We start from the raw sequence: 26,252 nt of genomic DNA, 5'->3' as shown, positions 1-26,252 counted from the left end.
CTGCGGTCACCAAGGGCTCCACAGGAGAAGGAGGCGGCATTCTACTCTCATGGAGTCACAGGCTCGGAAACTTGCCCGGTCGTCATTGTCCTCGACCGAGAGGATCACTGGGAGTCAGGATCCACTCGCTGGCAGTGAGTTTGGTTTCTTGGTACAAACTAAAGCAATGTGCTTTTAAACTTTCATCAGGTCCTGGCTATATCGTCTTTAATACAGATACGAGGCCTGTGAATGATGGCTGGCCCCCACTACCACAGCAGAAAATCCATCAGCTGAGCCTGATCTAATCTGTCTTGTTAGGGTTAGGATTTGCATGGTGTCCAGGATCCCCTCTTTCCCTCTACTTTCCCCTGATTGTAATGAAAATGCCTACTTTATGCCACTATATTCTGGTAGAAGACCGTCTGCATTCTAGATTTCACAGGTTCAAAGACAAAGAGAAATATATTACAGGGTTGAAATATATCTCCTAAAGTCTCATTTTGGATGAGTCAGAAGTAAGTTTTCAGACTGGTGAAATGAATCACAGGCTATTGGGATGGCCGTTTGTTTGCAGTCTGAGAAGGACATGAATTTCGGTGGGTCAATGGGTGAAATATTAGGGATACAATTGAGTCTCCAAAAATTACATATTATAAATCCTAACCCCTGTAGTGGTTGGCATCTGCTTGGAAACGGATTCTGTTATGCTAATGAAATCGTATTAGTGTAGAGTATGCTTTAAATCAATCTCTTAAAAGATATGAAAAGCATAGGATCGCTGAAGACAAATGGGTGCATAAGCAAATGTGGTGAAGAAAGCTGATGGTGCCCGGCTATCAAAAGAGATAGTGTCTGGGGTCTTAAAGGCTTGAAGGTGAACAAGCGGCCATCTAGCTCAGAAGCAAAAAAGCCCACATGGAAGAAGCACACCGGCCAGTGCGATCACGAGGTGCCAAGGGACCAGGTATAAGGCATCATGCAATAAAAAAAAAAAACCAACGATATAAGTGTGTGTATGTATGTGTATATATGTGTATATGTATATATATGTATGTGTATATATATGTGTGTGTGTATATATATATATATATACATATATATATATATATACCATATTAAATGAAGGGGGAAGTGCAGAGTGGAGACCCAAGGCCCAAGTGTCAGCCAATGGAGATCCCCTCATAGAGGCGTTTAGGAGAGGAGATGGGTTAATTAGGGTGCGAGGTAGTACCGATGAAGAACACAGCTTTCCCCCAGATCCTGGATGCTTCCTCCCCCCAACTACCATGATCCGAATTCTACCTTGCAGGCCTGGATAGGACAGAGGCTGTACACTGGTATATATGAGGGCTGGAGGTACAGGGAATCCAGGGTGGATGATACCTTCAGGACCAAGGGTGTGAGGGACGATGCTGGGAGAGTGGAGGGTGAGTGGGTTGGAAAGGGGGAACTGATTACAAGGATCCACATGTGACCTCTTCCCTGGGAGAGGGACAGCAGAGAAGGGGGGAAGGGAGACTCCAGATAGGGCAAGATATGACAAAATAACGAGGTATAAATTACCAAGGGCACATGAGGGAGGGGAGAGCGGGGATGGAGGGGGAAAAAAAAGAGGACCTGATGCAAGGGGCTTAAGTGGAGAGCAAATGCCTTGAGAATGATTGGGGCAGGGAATGCATGGATGTGCTTTATACATTTGATGTATGTATATGTATGAACTGTGATAAGAATTGTATGAGCCCCTAATAAATTGTTAAAATTAAAAAAAAAAAAGATATGAAAAGCAAGTGAGCAAGCACATGGGGAAAGGCAAATGCCATCTCACCTGAGGGTCCCCGAGGAGTCGAGGAAGAAGGACCTGCTCTCACAGCTGACAGAGAGAGAATTCACCTTCGGTTCAGAAGAGCTTTGCTGGGAACCTCCTAGACCCAAGAGGCGGCGAGCAAGCAGTACGAATTAGTAGCAAGACACAGCAGCTGCACCAGACAGCTGCCAGAGGCCGCTCAGCCCAGGGCAGGAGTTAACCGCCAAGCCAAAGTGCAAAAAGAACTGAGTGACTTCAAGCAGGAGGCTTGTCCATAAAAGTGAGGCGCCTCTCAACATGTGTCAGCCAAGTTAAAGACCCTTAACATTTCTCCAATCAAGTCAGAAGTCAGGCCCAGGGGCAATAGGGTAGAGCAGGCCCCAGCAGTTAAAGCCTGTCTGTGAGCAACAGCCAAGAAAGAGTTCTCTTGATTGAAGAACTACATCCTCCATTGTTCCTAATACTCCCTAATAAATCCTGATCATGAATTGTAGCCTGCTTAAAAAAAACAAAAGCAGCTCACTGCCACTGAGTGGAGACCAGCTCACAGAGACCCCAAAGGACAAGACAGAAAGGCCCGGTGGGTTCCCAAGACTGTAACTCTTCATGGGAGTAGAAAACCCGTCTTTCTCCGGCAGAGCTCACCTTGCAGTTGGCGCCCGATGTGTAACCACTGTGCTACTTCCCTAAGAAGCCCCCCTGCGCTGATTAGGGTCTTTGAATTGTATGTGGCCATTGTCAAAACTTATTGAACCCAGCAGAGGGATGGCAAGGCTAGGGTCGCAACTGGATTTTGAAAAACCAAGAGTGAAGAGTGTAGGCATGTGTGGCCTCCGTCCCTTGGGAGCGAGCTTGGGACTGGTAGTCATGGTGATGACCCTGCATCCGACGCTACCTTTAACAAGGAGTTGGAACTTTAATCTCATCATTCTCAGAATCGGGAGGATTATTAAGAGAATTTTTAAACAATTCTACTGACCTATAATTCATACATCGTGCAATAGTTGAATCATATGAAAAAGAGTCGTGCATTCATTACCACGATCAATTTGAGAACATTTCCCTCTTTCTTGTACTTGCTGTTCGTTAAGAGACTTCTTAGTTAATTCTTTCACACGGAGTCTCTTTCGTGTTCGCAACAGACTTCCGGGTATGAATGAGCAGGTTGTTTTAATGAATGACACAGCAAGGATTTTTTTATTCTAGGATGGGGACAATGTAGTCCGTGAGCTCTTGACAGGTGCTACCCCACTCCCTAACTGGACGGGGGGGGGGGGGGGGGGGCTTTGGATTGCACAATTATGAAAGAGCAATACCGATAGGGAAGGTGGATGACAAGGACGTTCAAGGTTCTATCAGTAAAGAAGAGAGATAACACAGAACAATGCAGCAGTGCAGAAATGATCCACATGACTTCTAAATGTTCCCCTGGACATTGATGTGGTTTCTGAAAACATGATTTCGTTGCCCAAGTCTAGACCCTTAGGCCAGTTTATCTACGTTAACACACAGCATTTCGAGCGTGGTTTTACTGAACACAATCTTGATATAAATACAAAAGAGGTGTTTTGTTGAGAACTTGACCAAGAGTAACCTGCCATTTTGACAAGTCAACCGACATGTTGCTGGACTGGCCAACGCGATCACAGCCCCATCCAGACCCAAGAGGAAGAGACAGGGACAACCCCCCCCCCCACCTCTGAGTGAAAGGAAATGTCAACAAATGTGAAGACCGCCTATAAACCACGCAAATACTTTCCAGCCAACTAGGATTCTAAAACAAAATGACCTGTAGTCGGGCTAGTCTAGATCTTTCCCAGCAAATTTAAGGCTACAAATATTTTTGGAACAACTACTCTAGGACACACGAAGGTCATGTCGACAACACTTTTTAAAGCTCAACATTTATTCCTCAAACTAAACCAGGGGGGAAAACCCAGGAAGGAGCGAGCAGAAACATCAAAATATCCTATTTTGCTATGTACTCCAACAATTAGCTGTGATTTTTCGTGTTATATTTTTCAAAGAGGTCCCGATTCTCCTAGTCTCTTCTTAGACCCTACAAGGCATGTGACAGTCTTTTAATAATTCGTTGTCCTTAAAGCAACCTTAATAATATGCTACATTAATTGTAAATCGGAAAGTTCCCAATATGACCTCTGATACAAAAACTTTTCATACAAATATCATTTTATATGGGCATCATGACTCAAACCAGGATGTGATTTAAAAAATAATAAAGCTTGATACAGAATTCACCTCACCTTTAACCTGAAACAAATCACCTTTATTGCTCAATACTATTACCACACCCTGAAATGTCTATTTAAAATTTTAAGAAAACGCCGTAAATCTGACTTGAACAATCCAAACTCTGTCAGTAGAGTGGCCCTGCAATGCATGCTGGACCTGATCTGGTTTCCAAAATTGTCTGTATGTTTGATTTGTAAAAGAAAAAAGAGAGTGTCAACATCACTTTCTAAGTTTATTTACAATAATCCAAAGTATAGAGTCGGCAATGAATTGGCAATCTATATGAACAGGGTCAGTTCCTCCTAATACCGGCTGTCATACTGTGTAGGTGTCAATAACCCTGGGCACTCCCACTAAGTGCGAAGTGTCTGACTGGGCGTGTTGGAGTGAAGAGACGGAGCAGAGGGAATGAAGGTGAGCAGTCAGAACTATTTCCATCCACTCCATTGCTCCCTAAGTCCTGATTTCAGGCAAGGGTAAGTAGTACAACTATTGTAAACCTGGAAAAAAAATCCAGGGGAGAAAAAGCGTTCGAAAAACTTTTTATCAGACATTCAAGATGAAGGTGGCACAAACTACAATTCTCTGAAGCGTTACATTTCAAAATCACAATCTAAAAGTACACACAGACACACACAAAATAAAAATAAAAGTAGACACAGTGTTTGGAAAATATCTCAGGGAAGCAATAAGGCAGGCCTTAAAGATGATCCAGGGTATTGTTTTTCACAGCCTCTATTGTTTTTCACAGCCTCATCGGTCGGTCCTGATGCCCCTAAGAGCAACCGCTCCTCAGGCTATAGTTCTCTCAAAGGTCAAGGGAAACAGTGTGGTTGGTACTGGGTCATCCTCCCCCTTTTGTGATCTGCTGTGCGCAGTCAACCAGTTAAGGTGGAGGGGGGGGGGGGGTTTGCCCAGTGGGCTGCTGACCACGAAGCCAGTAGTTTAAAACTGCGCCTTAGGAGAAAGATGAGGCTTTCCACTCCTGTAAAGATTTAAAAGCTTAGATTCCCACAGGGACAGTTTTAATCTCCTCTTCTAGGGTCCTTATGAAGCAAGAATTGACTTGATGGCAGTGGGTTTGGCTTGGTCAGCAAAGCTTTAGCAACTGACTCTTCATTCTCTGTTCATCAACTCCCTCCCCAGCCCCCACCCCCCCACCCCGAGGCAGACCAAGAGGCACCAGCCTGCGGCCACACCTGCCCATGTGGAGCTCTGCAGTCCCCACCCTACAAACCTGTGACTTGTCAGCCTACGCACTGTATACGCCATTTTCTTAAAATCTACATCTCCTCCTTCTTAAAATGTACATTTACAAGCTTCCCTGGATGTGGTCCTCTAGAGAACAGACAAGCTATGCGATCTCTGGTCCTGAGTGGCTCTAGAAGAATATCTTCTGACCTGGCTCTCAAACCCACTCGTTTGAAAGTTGCTGCTGACTCTGCCCCTAGAAGTCAAGCGGGAACTGCTAACCTGTAGCATGCAGTGACAGCATGTAATTTCACCACCAACAGGTCACATACCCGTGACAGATACGGGTGACTACCTACTTGATCATTTTCTATAATTCTGTAAAAATGAGAAGTATAAGAAAGTTAGGGGGAGAGAGAAAGTTAGTTGCTTAGTCTTATTTTTCACTGGTCAGAGAAAGAGATAAAGCTCAGCGTCAAAGTCAGGGCTCTTGAGCCACATACAAGGCATGTGCCTTGAACGAAAGACTTCTTTCTTGTGGTGACAAAGCTTATGTTGCTGAAAACCCGACTCACGGTTCTATCCGAAGGTGGGCTGAATCACAATGTCAATTAAAGTCCCAGGCGCAATCGTATCTGAAGTTACGGTGAGGGAAGGAATGGGAACCTGAAATTCTGGATGGGGCACATGGGTAGATAATCAGGAAATTCCAAATTCCCAAATTCCCCTGAGTCACTCCTGCCTCATTTCAAGAGAGAACGCCATTTTTGTCCACCAGCCCAGTGTCCCCAGTAAAACCATCAGCCCCAATCCCCCTGTGGCCAGCGGTGCCTGGGGAGGCACCAGGAATATTGCCCGGAGGACTGCTGGCCACAGACTCTTTACAGGGCCTTGCGGAATCTCCCCAGAACACACCCCACCACCCCCCATGTGTGCTTCTAAAAGGTGCATTATGAGTCACCTTTGATAGTTCTAACATTTGCAAACAGACACCAGGGGTCCGTAGGTGTGTAGGAATGGCTATCAATGGTGTGAAATAACAGTACAAGGAATATAGAAAGTAGATCAGTCTGAGTTTCTGACGGGGGCCCCCCATAAGCACAGATTTTTCATTCAGCTACAGGGGTTTGGAAAGGATCCGACAGTAGTTTATATGGCTGCTTGAAGGAAGCATGGATCAAGCAGAGACCTATAAATCACATTACGCCTCCAGGCTGGCCTTAGTATGCTGCAGAAGAAATCCACAGGCTTACGGAAACGGGCATGTGCGAGTGGACTGATCAGGCTAGACCCATAGACCTACTTATGGAGGGCTCAGAGAGATGACCTCTGAAACCTAACAGCGAGGAATCCATGCGTGAAGGAATTCTCAGCACCCTTGAAGACGGCCGTGATGACGATGGTATATTACATCCAATTTGACCGCGGAAACGTCTCCAGTTGAATTAAGACACCTGACTACATACAAGGGGATGGCATACCACCACCCTACAGCGGTAGAGGCAAAGAGAAGGTTGGCGTGGTTATCAAAATGAACAGCAGCGTCAAAGGAGTGATCAGAATAGCCTGAACTGGTGTGGGCCCCTGGAGTGGGACCGCTTGGTCATGACAGTCCTATGAGTGAAAGAGAGCAGAGCTACTTAATATTTGCATGACCTATACACGCAGGAGTCTAACTGGGATCACCAGAACCGAGTATCACAGCCATCAATTCATTCCCTGCTCTGCCCAGTGCAATTCCAGTTTTTTGGGGGGTACCCCCTCGTACATCACTTGGTACTTGGTATGCAGCTCCTGATTTGGCCAGTGCCTCTTTCTGGATCGCAATGTCAAAGGATCAACAAAAGCAATGTGCCTTCAGCTGGCAAGGCCGGCTACACAGCTCACAAGTGCTAGCTCAAAGGTAAATAAGCGCGATGTCCTAACTTAAACCACAGTGACCTTAATTCCGTTCCCTTCCACAAGACATTACACTCATCTGTTACAATAAAAGGATTGGACCGACAACGTATCAATGACTCAAGGCTTATCAGCAAGACATTTGCATACAAGTGGGTAAGAAATTAATCTGACCAAAAAAAATGAACCTTCTACCTCAGTGCCATGTCTAGGGCTCCGGGGGTATGGCATGTCCAGCGAGTCCATCTAGAGTAAAAGACCAATGGTTGCCTCTGAAAGTGCCGGATGGGCCGCTCTAGATTTTGGAAGCAACATATCCCTCCTCTAGCCTATTTATCAAGTGACTCAAATGAGCTCGTCTAGTCTATTTACCAAGTGACTCCAAAAGCTGCTAATTTTGGGTTGGGGTGAGAATAAGAGAAGTTTGGCAACAGGGTCAGCCTGCCACGCAGTCTGCTCTGCCAGCTGGGTCACATGACCCCACTGCTTCAATGGGTCTTCAAGTCTCAGGGGCAGGTAGGGGTGCTGTTTGGAGTCTTTGGCACACCCCACTGGTGAATCAAACATACACATACTGCCATCTTCTGCAGATGGCTACTTGTCCGACCAAAACAAGAGAGCTTCACAGTTGTCAAACATCCCCTCCACCATGAAAAGACGACCACCTCAACCAAGCCAGGAAACCTACCTTTAGAGCAGACCCCCATCGTCAGCCTTCTAAAGCCGCTGCACTGAGGGCCTGTCTCTTCTGGGACATTCCTCCCCCAAAGTACGCGACCTGAACTCTACCATCGGGAAACATCAAGCACAAATGCTAGAGTCTACAAATTAAGTGGCCTGCACCCTTCACAAGGTCAAGGTTAAAAGACACGAGAGCGCACACACACAAACACATAGCAAAAAAGAAAGAAGCAGAGGAGCTATTCCACTTTAGAGACTACTAATTTTAGCATTCATTAATCATTTAAAACCAACTGCTCTAGAGTCGGTTCTAATACCTGGCACCCTCAGGTGTGTCAGAGGGAAACTCTGTCCATAGGATTTTCGAAAACTGATCTTAGGGAAGGGGATGACCACACCTTTTTTCCAAGTCACCTTCAGTGGACTTCTACAGCCAATGATTTAGTTATCAGCTAAGTGTTTGCTTTCTCCTGCTTGCACCATCCAGGGGTCCTCCCTGATCATTTAGGGCTCTAAATAACGACAAAAGCACTGATATCCCATATTTAAAAAATAATTCCATAGTATCATGAAATAGCCATTTAACTTTCACATCTCCCCTCTTATGATATGCTCCCATGCTTCCCCTTTTATAGTTTGTGTTTTTCCATTGAGGTGCATATAAGGTTCATAGATGATGATTGGTTGATGTTGTAATTAGGAGCCACTGTGCTGAGTCCAACTTACAGGGACCCTACCGTCCTTACAGGCTTTCCTACGTTTGATCCCATTATTGCAGGCACAACTGGTTGACACTCGCTGCCACTGAATTAACTGAGTCACAGTGACCCTACAGGACAGGACAGAACTGCCTCTAGGGGTTTTCAAGACTGTAACTCTTTATGGAAGTAGAAAGCAACCCTACAAGGTGAATTGCCCATGTGAGCTTGCAAGACTGTAAATTTTCTTCTAGAGTAGAAAGCCTCATTTTTGTCCTGGGAAGCGTCTAGGGGTTTTGAACTGCTGACCTTGTGGTTAGCAATCCAATGTGTAACCCACTACTCCGGGGCATGTTAGAATTGGGGAGGTGTAGTTAACCTTGAGTTTATTCACAGGGCATGCAGTACTGAGATGTCCTAAGGAATCTCTTGGCTTCCTGACCTTTTCTTTTACTTCCAATATCTATTATCAATCTGATTTCCCCTTGGTAATCAGGATCAGTCACATCACTCAGTACAGCAACACACTTCTTTGCCTGTTGATCCAGAGGCATGAGGAGCCCAAGGTGGCCAAGGAGCTTTCTTGACTTCTACTTCAATGGAATCAATATTTTGTCTCCTGATGGGAGCATTTCTTCCTCTAAACACACAGGGCATAGGATCATGGGTACAGGACACAAAACAATTCTGAGTAGGTCACCATTGGCAAAAGTGAATGGTGGTGCCTTCATTCCTGGACCACCCTGGGTCCCTGGACTCGTGACTCTTGCCTGTTAGAGAAGTGGTACTGTGAATTGGGCTCTGCTTTAGAACACATACAGCCTTCTGGAGAACTTTGCCCCAACTCTACAAAGCATTGTCACATATCTGACTCAGATTATGTCTTTAGAAGTCTATGAGTCCCATCAAGCCCACTGTTTCATCATGGAGGGACATGGTAAAACCAGGGAATTCCACAACCATAGACCTATTGCTGCACTCCATTTGCTGTGAAATGAGTTCTTTCATCGAGATACTGTATAAGCTACCATGACCACGGGAAGTCCACGGATGATAGTTTTGGCATAAGCACTGCCTATAGGGAAGGCAAATCCATATCCAGTTCACTAACCCAAAAGTGGTCCACTAAGAACAAAACAGTGCATTGTCCATGAAGGAAGTGGGCCGATGTAATCAACCTGCCAACAGCTGTCTGGCTAATCCACTCCGCCCACCACCCTCTACACACACAGATTAGATACTGTCATCAGCTAGCCAGGCTGGACTTGGTGAGTGGATGTCCATGCTGCCGAGGCCATGCATCATCGCCATCCCTGCCACATGGCCGCTTTGCATGAGCTCCCTGGGCAGGGAAAGGGGTGGCCAGGGAACGATGAGCGCTGTTTGGTCGAATGTGTCATCCTATCTATGTGTTAAAATCCTCCTCTGCTAAAGTGGCTGAAGGGAAACGTCGGAAAGCGTAAGACATGACAAAATAATTTACAAATTATCAAGGGCTCATGAGGGAGGGGCGCCAGGGAGGGAGGGGAAAAATGAGGAGCTGATACCAAGGGCTCAAGTAGAAAGCAAATGTTTTGAGAATGATGATGGCAACGAATGTACAAATGTGCTTGATACCATGGATGGATGGATGGACGGATTGTGATAAGAGTTGTACAAGTCCCCAATAAAATGTTTTAAAGAGAAAAAAACCTTCTCCTCTGCTAAGGTCACCCTTTGGAGTGCGAATTCACCTAAGACACAAACAGCTTCACTTTCTTGGCACATTCAGAGAGGTTTATCCATGTATTCTTATACCTCCTCACCACTGCTTTTTCAATCACTGTTTTTTCTCAAGTTCCTGACCCACCACTGGCCACCTTAGAGGAGAAGTGACAGGTAGATGCACTGCTTCAACTTGAATTTGATTCTACTAGCTAGACCAAGAAAAAAAACAAAACTATGAAGAAAGCTTTGGGGACAATTGATGAAATATGAATATGAACTCTGAATTAGGCAATCGTTTTATGTTGTGATTAGATTTCCCGGTTTGCTAACTGTACTGTGGATATGCAAGTGCTATCTGTTAAGCGTTGGGCTGCTAACTGCAAGGTTAGCAGTTCAGGCCCAGCAGCCACTGTGCAGAACAATGAAGGCTACCTGCACCTTTAAGAGTTACAGTGTAGGCTCCTAGACTTATTTGGCCTGCTGCCCTGTTTTCAGGGGGCAAAAGAAAGACTCCGCACCCATGATAATTAAAAAAAAAAAAACTTTTGTACTGGAGTCCATAATCCAGTATAAAATGTAATTAAGTATCTGCTTTTGCAGCCCCAGAATCAATCATTCCAGAGCTTCCCATGAGGCAATATAATATCACCCATATAGAAAAATACAGACTTCAGCCCTTGCAACCAGTTAGGAGAAGCCGCCAGCCTGACGCCTGACCCATGGAGTTGGGATCTGCCAGCCTCCACAGTTTTGTGAGCCATCCCCTTGAGAGAATACATAGTCTCACTCTCCTCTGTTTGTACACATTTATATCCCTCACTGCTTTTGTTCCTCTAGAGAACCCAGCTTTTGATAATGTCCATATTTCTGGATGGATTAAATGTGGTGGAAATTAAAACAAAGAAAAACACAGACTTACAGCCTCTGACCTTTGCATAGGGTCACTGTGAGTCACAATCGACTCAATAGCAGTGATTTTGATTGTGATTATATAAGAGAATCCCTTATGAAAAGCACATTGAAGTCTACAACAGTTCAGAAAAACATACATTCACATAAGCAAATAAATACATACGCATACCCGAATATAAATATACATGTATAAATATATAAAATAAATAATGATATAGGTAATGTATACATACTATGTATTACTGGTAAGATATTGTATAATATACTAAAAAGTTTAAAGATAATCCATATTCAAATTTTTTATAAATGGAAAATTAATTCAGGAAGATTAAGTGGCTCATACCCAGAACTGTAGTTTTGAACTCTGTTCAATCTACCAGTCAATCTTCCCTGTAAATCTCTTCATAAATCACACCGTAATCATTATTTTACACTGGGCCCTCCCTACCAGAAGTTTGAATCAATGTCAACTGAAATACAGTAAGACACCTCGACCTCACCATACCTGGACATATAAACAGTTGCCTCTAACCTCCAAGAATGGAAGAAAACAGACAATGTAAATGTAAACAGACACAGGGAGATAAAAGGAGTTGTCTGCCCCGCCCCCCCAAGGGATGAACCATGAATGCCTGAGGAGACAGGAAACAAACCAACTGACATTGCTGTGCAGTGCCAATTGTAAGCAGTTCCGTATGTCACTGAATCGGCACAGTAACACTGGGGGAATTTTTAGCCTCTCTGTTCTGCTGACAGTGACACTGAAGACCTGTGACAAGGTAAGGTATTTTCCTAGGTCAAGCAGTCACAGACCGACCAGAATCTCAACGCACCAGCTCTTTCATTTCTGCCACTACAGCATCTGGTTTACGCTTCAGTCTCTTGAAGTTTTGTTTCTACACTAAGAGTCTAATTCATTTTGAAAGAGGGATTTTGGTACATAAGCAGCACCAACCTGCAGTCCAGCGGGAGCTCCCGCCACCCAGCAGACCCCCGACAACCCTCACATCTCATTACCTGTGCAGCAACAACTTCGGAAATTAGATGAGTAAATCAAACATATATAAATATGAATGAGACATTTTCCCTTGCTTAAGCTCACACTGTAAATAGTGAATCAAATCTAAATAATTTTGCATAAGCACTTTTATAACAGTACATTTGGCTACAGCTAAAGTAACTGGTTAATGTCATTTTGAAAAGCAATGCTTTACAGGGAATCCAGGGTGGATGATCCCTTCAGGACCAGTGGTGAGGGTGGCAATGTCAGGAGGGTGGAGGGAGTGAGGTCGAGAGGGGGGACTGATTACAAGGATCTACATATAACCTCCTCCCTGGGGGACCAACAACAGAAAAGTGGGTAAAGGGAGACATGGGACTGTGTTAAGATATGACAAAATAATAATTTATAAATTATCAAGGGTTCATGAGGGAGGGGTGTACGGGGAAGGAGGGGGGGAAATGAGGAGCTGAGGGGGCTTGGGGAAGGAGGGGGGAAAATGAGGAGCTGATGCCTGGGGCTTACTTGAAGAGCCAATGTTTTGAGATTGAGAATGATGAGGGCAATGAATGTGCAAATGTGCTTTACACAATTGATGTATCTGTGGATTGTGATAAGAGTTGTATGTGCCCCTAATAAAATGATTTTTTAAAAAAAGAAGAAAGAAAAGCAATGTTTTGGTCTCATGCATGAGGGAGGGACAAACATTAGTGCTCCAAAGTTACCCATACAAAATTTACAAATATTATAGAAAGCCTCATATCCAAATCATCTCTTTCTGTAAAAAAAAAAAAAAATCAAAAGAAACTGGAAAACCCTGTGAACTACAATAGGAATTAGGGACAAATGATTTACAAGGCTAAACCAGTGACATAATAAAAAATGACATTCAAGAAAGCTCACAACAACATACCTCTGTATGCATTAATAGAACATTTGTACTCTCCATGAACAAAACACTTCATTACTTTCAGAATTCTCAAGATCATGGTGTTACAAATCAAAACACCAAACTGAAACATAAACATGCAATCCTATAATCACATTACATAGCCTGCTAGGAAAATGTCTTTCAAAATAAAATACTTATATTCCATGCAGGCTTTGTCTTAAAATTTAATTTTTTCTGCTATGACTTTGCTGTTGATTTCAAAAACCAAAGGTACTAAAATTGTCGAAGTTGCTGAATAATAATAATAAAAACCCACAATAGCACTTAAATGAAAAAATACAGAAATTTGCCGTATCTATTTCCCCATTTTTTATTTCCTTTTATGGCGGACTTTCATTTCCACAAATACCTAATGTAATATTAACACTATAAACATCTATCACAATAAAGAACTGAACTAGAAGAATCTAAACATGACCCAGTTGTCAGAGAAAGTACACATTTTCGCATGTCTACACCCTCAAAAAGCCACTATCCAAAATGAGTGCCCTGAGTCCTTGCTAAAGCTTACCCGCAAAGATGTCTACTTTCACATTTTGACTAATTAGCAAACAAATGATAGAACCATGCACCAAAAAATTTTGCTCCTGTGTTGATTCTGAGGAAGGCATGACAAAAGGAGAAATAGCTACGGGTGGCCAGTAGTTTCCCTCACAACACAGAAAACGTTTTTAAAGGCTTACGCATTCTTTTAAACTCCAAGAAAAAGAAATAGACTTACTAGCATGCTTGTCTGCAAGCATGATGAGCGTGTTGGAAATGTCTCGTCTTCGGTAAAAGCACACCACTTTTGCTTCCACATTGCCACTTGCGGTCTAAGAAAGAAGGCAGATACAGGTCATCGGTACTGAGCACTGGATTCAGCCTGTTAACAAAACTAGATTCGGGTCAATTTTAAGATCACCCCTTGATTTACATACTGTGCCAACCACACCAGCAGGATACCCAGAGAGCTAAGTAATTCAAATCAGGATAGTCAGGTGAAGTGACCAATTAAATGGAAGTGATTAGACTGCTTTAATGAGCAAAGTCAGTCCCAGTCAACTCTGATTAGACTTAATAAAATTTTTTAAAGAGTACAGGCTATAATATCTCATCTTATTTAAGATACTTAGCTGAATCTCATCCAAACCCATTCCCAGAAGTGTATACTAAGTGTAACCCCCCCCCACTAATCTCCATTGCTTCCCCCCACCTCCCCCCAACTACTGGTCACACCTCTCTCTGGAGGAGCAGAGCAGCCTGAATGTAGGATGGATCAGAGCTTGGAAAAGCACATGCCAGCCTAAGGGAGCCTATTATTCCTAACACTCAGAATGCTTAGGAGTATTCAGTTCACTTTACCTTCCCATACAAAAGTATTAAAAACCTTGAGTTATGCAAACTAAGCTCGTATGTATTTTTCACTCGTCTAGAATACAATCAATATTCAGTTACTGCTGCTGAGACAGGTGCTCCTAGTCTCCAAGTCTCTGAATTCTGAGTTTTCAAGGTCATTCGTTCATTAGAAAACACATAGATTACAATAAAATACTATGATTTCCACTTTCGAATTTCTCTGAGTTTACAAATATAGTCACACATAAAGAAATAATAAGTTTATATACGTATATAGTCACGGGGTAAATTTGCCAGCTTTATGAAGTTCAGCAGCAGTATTTTAGAGTGACAAATAACTGTAGAAATATTGCCCCCTAAAATTGAAATCATATTAAATCCCAACCAAAATGCTCCAGTATTTCACAATATATTATGACCAAATACATCCTCCAGAAGTAATGATCCAGCAATCTGCTAAATGAACAGGCCAATATTTCTATGAAAATAAAAAACCAATGGCTTCAACTATAAGTGCTTTATCACTTTTGACTTCTTGAGTTAAAATCCTATTAAAAATCCAAAGTTCGAGTTTCAAAACATATTTTACCTGCCTCACCAGTCAGGTCCTGCAATCGTGACAAAGCTAATTAAATTATTTCTTTGTTTTTTTCTTTTTCTTTTTTCTCACAATCCCACACTTCTTTATTTCAAACACCGGCAGGTGCCAGCAGCCTGGACATGAGTGGGGAGTCGTTTGGGTCTCTGGCCCTGGGCTTTCAGGTCACGGCACAATATGGGGTGTTTTTTTCATTTTATTGGGCTCTCAGAACTCTTGTCACAATCCATACATCGCTTGCATCAGGCGAGCTCGTACGTATGTTGCCTCCATTCTTTTCTAGACATTTACTTTCTATTGAGCCCTTGATATCAGCTCCTTCCCCCCTCCCCTCCCCCAACCCTCATAACTAACCTCTTGATAGATTATACATTATTTCACATCTCACACCAACCGCTGTCTCCCTTCCCCCATGTTTTCTGTTGTTCTTTTCCCTGGAGAGGGGTGTGTGGTTATGTGTCGACCATTGCGACTGGGCTACACTCTTGTTCAATTCTGCTTATGGGAGGGGTAGGGCCTAATTCAAAACAAATATTTTCTTCCCGACCACGCACACACCCAGCTATTGGCTGGTAGGTAGTTTACAACTTACTCTGTTCCTTTCTCTCTACCATAAACAGATAGACAAATGGCCCACTCCACCCTACTCCACCCTCAGACATTCCTCTAAAGTTCAGCTTCTCAAACTGTGGGCCCCTGCCCAGTACCAAGCCACAATTGTTGCTGGCGCATAATGAAGATGAAATTCAGTGTAGTCTAGCAATTGACTACTTGATAAAAAATCTAATTCTTTTTAAAGTAGAGCTTATTATTGGGTGTTTTCTAAGCCAGTCTTTCCATTTCATTTTTAAAATTGTTTAAAAAGATTGTATTGTACAATTTTTCTCTATTCTCATTTTATAAAAGTAGCGGACTAACTGATGGAAGATTTTTCTTTAAACAAAACCCCCCCCCCCCAAAAAAATCAACTTTTGATATATGTAAGTCTGGCTATTCCCTCTACTCAACAAATGTCTTCTAAACCCCATCCCACCTCCTTTTTGTTTTGTTTTTCCATGTGATTTGGGTGAGAGTTTACAAAGCAATCCATGTATCATCAGATTCTTGACAGCGTCCTCCCCGTCAGACCACTCCACCATCCCTTCCTCCTCCTGAGCGGTCTCCCTGGGCAAATGCCTGTCTGGTCTCCAGGGGCCGGCTGTTCTGTTCCCCCTGCCCTTAGTGTTCACCCTAACCTACAGGCCTCACATTTGGCTCTGTCAGTGGAGTCACTGGGCTGCATTCAGCTCCAGGCTTCATAGATTTCTAAAGGGCCATCATTTGGGGGGGGGGGACCCTTGTGATGTGCCCATCACTGTGCCTGTCCTTAGAGAGCTTCCACAGAGCAAAGATGTCTGGTCACATGCCACCTCACCAGCCTTGCCAGGCTCAGCTGTTACTGTGCCCCTCCCCTGATGAAAAGCCTTCACTACTGCCCAACTGAAGGGCCCGGTTGAACTCCGGCACCCCGGGGCCCCACAGTTTCTAGCCTCCTTTGCCTTTATTCCTTCGCCTCCCTTCCAAACCAAACTCCATTTTTTTTCTTTTTTATATTTTATTAGGGGCTCATACAACTCTTATCACAATCCAAGCATATACATACATCAATTGTATAAAGCGCATCTGTACATTCTTTGCCCTAATCATTTTCTTTCTTTTTTTTCTTTTCTTTTTTTACATTTTATTAGGGGCTCCAAACTCCATTTTTCATTCAAGGATGCAGAAAACAAAAGAAGTCTCCTGGGACCAAGGTAGAAAAAGCCTGGTGCGGGGGGATGGGGGACACGGGGCACTAGGTCCCTAGTAGGCTGGGCCTTCAACAAGCGAAGCTTTAGGAGCAGAGTTTTCTGAGAAAAAGGGAAAGTGAGGACATGTGTAAAGAAGAGCCCCTCATTAAGTTTCATTCGTATCTTTCCTGTGATCTCCTCCACTGAGGTTAGTCTCTTGAAGCTTTTCAACGTGTTTACTAAAATACCCTCTAGCGGCATGGGGTTTGAAGCTCTAAAACCATTTCAGTCAACTGAACACCCAGGTCTGTTTCTATCCCTGTATTTTACTTGGGGTGGGGGGGGGGGATCAGTTTCCAGAAGTTCATGTTTTACGAATGGAAACAGGGATTTGCTTTGCAGATTTCTGCCCATTCCGTGAAATGCCTTTAGGCACTGCCATCATAGAAGGTGCAGGCAGCATCTTCCAAGTGTCGACTGGGGTATGGGCAGGATCCATGGTCTCATTAGGTAAGCAGGATCTTCTGCGGCTCTTCTGCCCCACTCTCCACCCAACGATTGTGTGGGGCCATACAAAGAGGGGTGTGTAACACTGAGAGAGGGGCTGCGTCCGTTTTAGTTGCCACTCCCGACTGAAAATGAGCCATCTCAGAAGTGGGGACAGAGAGAATCGATCCTAGGACCATCAAGAAAGCAGAACGCCCAGGTGAGGGAACACCTTTTCAGACCTGTCTGAAGTGGTGGAGGCAGCAGATGCCAGGCCACAGCAGGGCCTAAGGCGAGGAGACCCAGACACAAGACAGAGCTGTGCTAAGACTAAGCGACCAGGAGGCCCAGAGCATGCGGCTGACTTCCTGGACCAAGGAGGCAGAGAGGCCAGGGGACCTCTGAGATGCTGGGGACTCCCCAGAGACACTTGGCTGCTAATGAAGAGATGTTGCTGGGGCCAGTCACTGCAAGCTTTTCTGATGCGGGCTTGCGGTGACCTGTGAACTTCCCTAATAAATCCCCTGAATCGTGAGACTTGGCCGTGAATGAGAGAGAGACATACACATACCATGCCCTTCAAGAGGTACTAAAGGTAAAAGCGACTCTCAAGACACGCTAGACAGCTAATAGAAATGTATAGCTGGAATTTACATAAACACCTCCCCTGGCTCCACTACACGCCCCCTCCTCCCCCTAAAAAAAGAAACTGCCATCAAGTAGATTCTGATTCAGTGACCCACTATAAGTCGGTGAGAGAGGCTATGGAGCAAATAGCTTCAACCTTCTACCTCCGTGCAGCTGGTGGGTTTGAACCAGGAATGGCTGACCTTGCCATTAGCATGCTCCCAGGGCTCCGTAATTTACATAACCAAAGCCAAGCGCACTGCGGCAGGGTCAACACTGATTTCATGACAACCACCGGTGGCTGAGGAGACTGCCAGGGTTTCTGTGAGTCAAGAGCCCAGTCTTTCTCCTGCGGAGCTGCTGGTGGTTTCCAACCGCCTACCACACCGACCACAGTCCTCCTGGGACCCACTCGGCCACCAGAGCTCCCCAGGTGGTCTTAGGAAATACAAATTAGGATGCTGGTGGATAAATTAGCATCTGTGATTGGTTATGCCCAGATTTGTGTGCTCGGTGTACAGTGAATATGTGCCTTTGTGTAAATTAAAGAGTGCCTGTGGCAGAGTGGGTTACAGTCCTCAGTTGTTTATCTCAAGGTCAGCAGTTCAAAACCACCAGCCACTCCCACAGAGAAAGATGAGGCTTTCTACTGTCCATAGACTTACAGTTTGGGAAACCCACCTGGGCAGTTCTACTCTGTCTTTTAAGGTTGCTCTGGATCGAATCGAATCGAATCGATGGCAGTAAGTTTGTTAAGACTATATTTAGAGGAGCCCTGGTGGCATAGTGGGATAAGAGTTCAGCTACTAACTGCAAGGTTGGCTGCTCAAACCCACCAACTGCTCCCGAGAGAAAGACTATATTTATTTTAAGAAAACCTCATTTCAATGTGCACAGAGCTTTCTTTCAACCTATACAGACTCAATCTTATGAAGAACAGTGTCCAACTGAGTGATTAAATTTACCCAAAAGTTACTTTCTATTTAACTTTGTATTCTCCCTCTGAAAGATAAATCTTTGTCTGAGTATCAACCAGGACACAGCTAGAAAGAGGGAGTATAAGATAAACCATGGTAAGCTGTGGCCATCAACAGATAATTATTGTGCCTCAAGGATCGCAAATATGTTTAGAGAAAAACACTTAGACACCAGTCTACTACTATAAAATAAGTAGTGTAGTCCTGCCAGCAGTGAGCATGGAGCACTTCATACAGAAAAAAAAACAAAAAAAACCAACAAAAAAACAGACCATCCTAAAAATAAATTTTCCACAAAGGTGATTAACAGCTGCTTATTCCAAGAATTTTGCTGGGGGAGGTGGGAACAACAACAAAAAAATTCCATTTAGAGGCTACTTCATAAAAAAGGTTTGAATGTCCCTTTCCCACTTAGCCAACTTGACCTTCTAGGATCCTTGGACCTTCCCTCTCTGCCATGCCTACCTTTTCCTCATTCTTTAAGGCCCCAACTTCGATGTCCTTAACAGGAAGGGCCCTCTTGTGTCACAAGGTCTGTCAGGTCTACAGCTTCTTTCTTAGAAGTTAACATGACGTATTATCATTTTCCTTATTGCCTGTTAATTTGTCTTCTCATGTGTTACTCAAGGGGATAGAGAGAGACCTTTGTGGCAGCCTCCCGGGCCGTCATCCATGGCTGTACTGCTGAGCCCAGCACAGCACCGGATACATTAAAAGGAGCTCGATTATGGTTAAGTATGTAAGTCTTTAAAAACAAGGCATCTTTTTCATTTTCACATTGGAAATAAAGACGCTGAGAGAGTGTATTTGTAGCCAGCGCATCGATTTCAGTTCTTCCTGAATACTTCTCGACCCATTCAAACTGGCATTCCATAAAATTGGAGAATCCCATCTCTTCCAGTTCAGCTATCCCAGGCCCTGAAAGGACTCCTATTAGTGTAGTGACGCTGCTGGCAGCAGAGCGGGAGGGCAGGTGTGGGAGCACACTTCTGAAGTGGATGGCAATAGAATGGAAAAGGGCTGTGAAATGATCGCGGTTCGCACTCCAAGTGTCACCCGGTCATTTAAGCACCGTGCGCCTGGTGACAGCGATTCATGATTTGTCCACCTTATGGGTTTAAGGTTATGGGTGAGCCTCCAGAGAGCTAACAAATGGGAGTCCCGATTCACGTTTTCATAGCACCGTGCTGACATCTATAAACTCACAGCTGCCATTTTCCATTCGTTTGTGGGATTACTTGGCTGATGTCTGCCTTCTCACTAGAGCAGCTCTTGCTCATCCCAGCATCCCCGCGGGTCTGAGAGTGTCAGGCAGGTAGTCGTAGGTCTTCCGGAAATATTCGTAAGAACAAATCTTACTGTAAGTGTGCGTTTCAACCGCCTGAGAACTTCCTTCAACACATATTTACTGAAGGCCTAAGTAGGTGCTAGGAGTCACTGGGTGGGCTGTGAAGCTGACCAAAAGGCTGGAGACTTGAGCCCACACTGAGGCATGGTGGAAGGCCTGGAGATCTATTGAAACCCCTAGGGGCACAGGGCTCCTCAAAGGGACGCCATGAGTCAGAATCAACCCAGTGGCAGCTGGTGTGTTGGTTAGCTACGAGGCCCCCACTAGTCCAAGGCCCTTAGGGAACATCAGGAGCCCTGGAGGCATGGTAGCATGCTTTGGGCTGCAATCTGAAAGGTTCACGGTTTGAATCCACCAGGAGCTCCAAAGGAGCTTTCTACTCCCATGAAGACTTTCACTGTCAGAAACCCAGAGGGGCAGTTCTACCTTGTCCTAAAGGATCGCTGTGAGTCTGCACTCGCCTCGGTGGCCGTGAATTTGGTTTTGGGTTCGACAGGAAACATCAGTGAGCAGGACAAAGACCACTATTCCCTTAAGAGCTTACCTCCTAGTGCAGGAAAATAGGCACCGAAAATATGCTATAAGGTTTGAAAGTGACAAACGAAGAAAGTGCTTTGAGAATGATGATGGCAACAAATGTACAAATGTGCATGACACGATGTTTGCACGGATTGTGAAAAGAGTTGTACGAGCCCCAAATAAAATGATTTTTAAAAAGAAAGTGACAAATGAAATGGGAAAAAAAAGAGCAAGGTATGGGGATTGAGAACAACTGAGCTGCTCAAGTGTTCTGCTCTCTGCACCTAACCTAAAGGGGCGGGGAGCCCAGCAGCACCCCAGGAGAAAGGCCTAGCCATCTGCTTCAGTGGGTACTTCTGCTCAGAAAACGCTACGGAGCAGGCCTGCGCTCTCTGTAACACAGGAGGCCCTCGCCATGAGGCAGAATCGACTCCACAACTGGTTTATGGTGGGTGTATGCAGGGGGCAGCCAAAAGCCCACTGTGCCACTGAGCCTGGAGCCGGATGACCAACACAGAGAGCAGCAGGAGTGGAGGTCAGAGAGGGGCAGGGCACAGCCAGACAGCACAGTCTCCTAGGCTAGCAATCTTATTTGAATTCCAAGTCACCTGCTAAACCAGCGGTTCTCAACCTGTGGGTCGAGACCCCTTTGGGGGTCAAATGATCCTTTCCCATGGATCGCCCAAGTCATCACAGTAGCAAAATGGCACTGATGAAGTAGCTTTATGGTTGGGGGGTCACCACCACATGAGGCACTGTATGAAAGGGTCGGTCACGGCATGAGGGAGGTTGAGAACCACTGCCCTAAACAAATGGATATGGACCAAAATCAATCACATCAACGAGCAGGATGCCGAATGACACGCCCAGCAGACCACAATTAAAGACGCAGATCTCAGGCAGTTCTGTGTTTAGTGGTGGTCTCATGCACTACTGAACTGTCTTAAAAAGGAACATCCTTGGGGTACCCCTAGAAGCAAACCAAGAGCCCCTCCCCTGCAAGGCTTTTTAAAGCAAGCAACGTTAGGTCAGGCCTCATTTCCTGGGACTCAGAATTGGACCAGCCTGGATCAGTTTGGGAGGCGATATTAGCTGGACAGCCCTGAAGACTTTTAACACAAGGAATTCTCAACAAGCATCAGGAATAATCCTCAACAGTGTCCTGGAAGAAACCCAAGCATCATTCGCCATCTATGGTCGCTTAGTTTATGTCGTCTTTCCAATGCCACCACTGTAACCGCTCATTCAATGTAACCACTCTGCTACACTCTGATGTCTGCTCACATCAGTTAACTGGGTCCAGATTTCGATTGGCTCGGCTTCAGAACAACATATTGCTTCCTAACAATCTTCTTGTAAAGCTGGAAAAAGGGAAGGGGGCGCGTCCGCGGGGGTGGGAATACTCCACACCAAGGGAGAGAAATACAAATGATGACTCAAAAGATAAAAGGAAGCCCCCAACAAAATGAATTTTTAAAAAATAAGGTAAAAGGAAAAACCGGACTTACAGGAATGACCTGCCTTTCCGAGAGGCTCGACGCCAAGTGAAAAAACCCACATGCAAAGGGGAAACAGGTACCCAATAAGATCATTTACTATCACTTAATATCTGCGAAACTCAGTGGCTATAAAAAGCATACTGCTACTCTTGCCTCACACTCCCCGTTTCAAGCTTCCACTTTCAAAGAGTGGAGGAGTGAGGCGCAGTCACCCCTGGTGCTCCTTAACCAATTACTCTTCAGAGGAAACCCAATTATTTTTTAATATGAGAATCGAGAACGCGCAATAGATATACCTTGTTGAGTTCTTCTATCCTTCTGATTAGGTATGGGTTGCTGGAGGAATTCTCAAAGTAGACATAATCTGTAATTAATGGAAATAAAGAGCTTAATCTTTTCAATAGAAAAATCACATCTGTCAATCTACAAGTTCCTCCATGAGCCAATTCACATTCAAAACGAGGCATCTGATTCTTTCACTAGTAAAAGCAAACAGTAATGCAACTAACTCTATTATATACCCTGTCACCTGTCGCCATCCACAGACTCATATTTTCCGCAGCATTTTCATCTTCATTGAGGTTTCCTCGAATTTTCCTAGTCTGGTCCCACTTGTCATTTCTTTCATAGTAAACAAAGGCACATCTCTTATCCCGTCACTGAGCAGTCAAGGCTCACAAGTGTCTTCCGTCCTGTAACTGTTTCCACATCTTTTCCCCTATCAAATTTACCCAGAAGTGTGCTCTCATATCCTACTATTGACCTGAGGCAAATTCAGAACGTTGTGGAAGGGCATCGCCAGCCAACCTACAATTTCAATCAGCATTAAAAAAAAAATCAATCAGAAGAGCAGGAGAAGGAAGAAGAATCACATTGACAAACTTTTCCACTGTTGGACCTGGGGTGATTGGGGTGGGAGTGGGGGGGGGGCCTGGGGGGGGTACCTTCTGAGAGGCAGAACACTCTGGCTGTGACATAAACCATCCATCGGTTTCACCCTTTTACTATATTTTAATCCAGATCCATTTGAGGTCTTGCTACAAAGAAATTGTTCCAGGCTTTCAACAAACAGGATCTAACATTTCAGGTGAGGCTTTTCCTCTACTGAGGCCCCTGGAAAGGTCCCACTGTGTGTGTATTTGAGGGACAGGACTGCATGGTTATTGTCCATAGCCACCGCTCTCTGTGCAGGCTCAATCTGCAAAGTGGCTTCACGTAGCCAGGCCAATCTCATGACCATCCATCAGGAGCTCAGCTAATGAGCAGTGAAGGAAAAGCAAGCCTCGCACACAAACACCGCCACTTATCAGAATTATTATTTTACCGGGAAGGAGGGCGGTGGGAGGGAGTCGGGAGCCGGGAGAAAGTTTGTTTGACCTTATTTCTCTCTTCTGCATTAAGACTGGCAAAGAGGCAGTGCAAGCGTCCAGCCAGCGATCAACTCCCCACCTCTGGCTGCGGTTCCCCGGCCCCACCAAGCCCCCAATCTTGGGGAGACTGAAGAAGAAACCTGGGGGAGTGAGGCAGGGGAAGTGCAGGGCCCTGTCCCTCTGGACAGGCCGGTCCAGCTGTGGCTCGAGCTGAGCCCCCCCATCGCCCCCCCACCCTCCATTCCCACGGAAGGAGGAGTAGGGATAAGCCCCCTCATCCTCCCCAACACCACTGCCTAAAAGCCACACGAGGCAAAGGCCCCCCGGTTACGGGGCTCAATGGCCTGACCCCATGGGGGTTTCCTAGAGGGAGGGGGGTTGACAATTCATACTCCCAAGGATAGGCCTTCAGGCCCTAAAAAACTGGACACGGGGTGAAGGTGGAAGTGGGCCCGGGTCCCGAACAGACCACAGACCTAAGCCGGGGGGGGGGGGGGGTAAGGCAGAGAGGGGTGGGGGTGGGGAGTCCCGGCCCCCTCTGCGGGCCCCCAGCCCCCAGCCCCCTGCGCCCTCAGCCCAGGCGCCCAGGCTCCTGGCGGTTAGGGTGCACTCGCCCCGATACCCACTCCCGGGGCCCGCTCCCAGACGGGCCGGGTCGGGCCGAGCCTTCCTACCTCCGACCCGGTACATGTTGGCCGCCATGTCCGCCCGCCCGCCCGCGGAGCCCGAGCCGAGCCCCGCCCGCCGCCGCCGCCGCCGCCGCCTCCGCCTGGGCCGCCGCCGCCGCCGCCTCGCCGCGGGGGGGAGGGGAGGGAGGGGAAGCGGGGAGGGGGAGGGGGAGGCGCAGGGGAGGGGATGCCGCAGGGTGGGGGCAGGTGCCCGCCCCCAGCGCCGGGCTAGCGACGCCGAGTGGGCAGGGCCGGGGGAAGCCTGGGAAGGTCGGAGCGCTGCGGGACACCCTGCGGGGGGAGGGGTCGGTGGAGGTGAAGGTGGGGGGGTCCCGGGGCCGCGGTTCGGTCCGAGCGGAGGCCCGGGCTCGCAAATGCGGAACCTGGCCTCTTAGGGAATCGGCGTGGAGGCAGGGACAGTACCTCCGGGGCCACCCGGGTTTGCGCTGCCTCCGACCCTGGAAAGGTAGCCCCTTCCCAGTTCCTGACCCCCCCCCCGCCCCCCGGGAGCTCCAGCACGTGTGCCCGGCTGGGGGTGACCTCCTGCAGGTGAACGAACACCTGTCTGGGGGTAAACACTTGGATGCTAAAAAGTGCCCGCAGCAGGGTGCTTTCCACGTGGAGATGGTAATGTGGCCGGGCCTGGAGCCGCTCAGGCCTCAGGGCCTGGAGGACCGCAGATGTTTCCAGCAAACCCAGTCTCAGCAACCGAGCTGCGTTGGGGGTCGCTTCCTTCGAATCCTGCCCCGATTACATTGGCAGGTCTACACTGAGCCGAACTGAACCCACTACCGTGCACCTGGGGCCTTGCCACCCCTTGCTAAGAGCCGAGACCTTGTGGGAGGGGGTTCACTTTTTCCGTGGGGAAATAGCTGTACAGTTCACCCCTACCCCCAACACCACCTGGAGGAGCTTGCTAGTAGCTTCTGTCAGCTTGTTGGTAAGGGGCAGAAACTGGTTAAGTGCCTCAAGCTTTAGAGTGGTTATTTTCTAATGCTGATTCTCCAAACCTCTGTTTTCACAGTGGTCCTGCCTTCACAGAAACAAACAGCAAACACAAAGGCTTGAATTCTGGCAGGCTGTCCCCCAAACCTACACAACTCTTCCTTAGAGAAGGCAATCCTTTCCAAAGGATTCCCAGCCATCCTGTAATACACATGTAGATGATTCCACACTGTTGTGGGTGGTTTGGAGTTTCTGGCGCTGGAGAGCTATGTGTTGCTGGCTCCTCTTGAAGTCTTTGGGGGGAGGAGGGGGGTAGAAGGAAAGGTGTGCTTGGATTGTCTGGTAATGCTGGTGATGCTCATTCATCACAAAGCATTGAGGTGAACCACATGACTTTCTGGATAACTCAGGCCAGTTTGAAAAACAAACCCATTTTGACATACATTGTGTGACCTAAGTTTTGTCATCTGTAAAATGGGGACATTCGTTTCACTTCACAAGGGACTGTCTGTATCCCTTGTGAGGATACCTGCAATACAGGTGTGGGTTGCTTTTCCTTATTAACTTCAGAAGGTCTCAGAGTCCCTAGGCTTTTTTTTTTCTTTAAATGAAAATGAGGCCCCGCTTTCACGGTCTGCATTGGAACTGAAAGTCAAGATCAAGGGAGCTTTTGCCCTTCTACACCATGGGAGGTTTCTGTGCCCCTGAGCTCGCCTTAGATCCCAAGGCTTTTAAATCATGATGTCAAAGAGTGACTTTCTGTCAGTCCTTCTAACCCAGGGAGGAAAGCCAATGTACTCAGTTATGCATATTATCTGTTGTTTATCAGAATTCTTTAATCGCAAAGCCTACCAAAAACATACTGTGAATATCCTTCACTCTTCATTTTCCACCTGACACAAAAGCCGGGGAATAACTTACCGCAGTCCTAGACTCAGTTGGCACAGTATATCGCTCAGCCTTTCCCCCGGCCTAGAATTCGCTGAACCACAAAGTCTTTCTGTAAATTTAAAAGACCAGCTGGAAATTGTG

The 26,252-nt window shown here is 46.0% G+C and overlaps 1 protein-coding gene across 2 annotated transcripts in view; it reads right to left on the bottom strand.

Annotated features, from left to right (window-relative positions):
* The window catches only part of MTA3 (metastasis associated 1 family member 3), a 182,127-nt gene extending 157,726 nt beyond the window's left edge, over nucleotides 1-24,401 (bottom strand). Inside the window, exons 1-3 of one of the 2 annotated variants that reach the window (XM_075535416.1) lie at nucleotides 24,282-24,401; nucleotides 22,534-22,601; nucleotides 13,801-13,894 (exon numbers count right to left, since the gene is read on the bottom strand). In XM_075535416.1, the coding sequence (XP_075391531.1) occupies nucleotides 13,801-13,894; nucleotides 22,534-22,601; nucleotides 24,282-24,309 (190 nt within the window). In that variant the 5' untranslated portion in view covers nucleotides 24,310-24,401. The remainder of the gene's footprint in view (nucleotides 1-13,800; nucleotides 13,895-22,533; nucleotides 22,602-24,281) is intronic. The other variant, XM_075535417.1, reaches the window with a different exon arrangement.
* Nucleotides 24,402-26,252: the final 1,851 nt, after the last annotated feature.

This window comes from Tenrec ecaudatus, chromosome 17 (genome assembly GCF_050624435.1).
Source record: "Tenrec ecaudatus isolate mTenEca1 chromosome 17, mTenEca1.hap1, whole genome shotgun sequence".
Taxonomy (NCBI): domain Eukaryota; kingdom Metazoa; phylum Chordata; class Mammalia; order Afrosoricida; family Tenrecidae; genus Tenrec; species Tenrec ecaudatus.
This window is presented reverse-complemented; position numbering and strand designations above follow the sequence as displayed.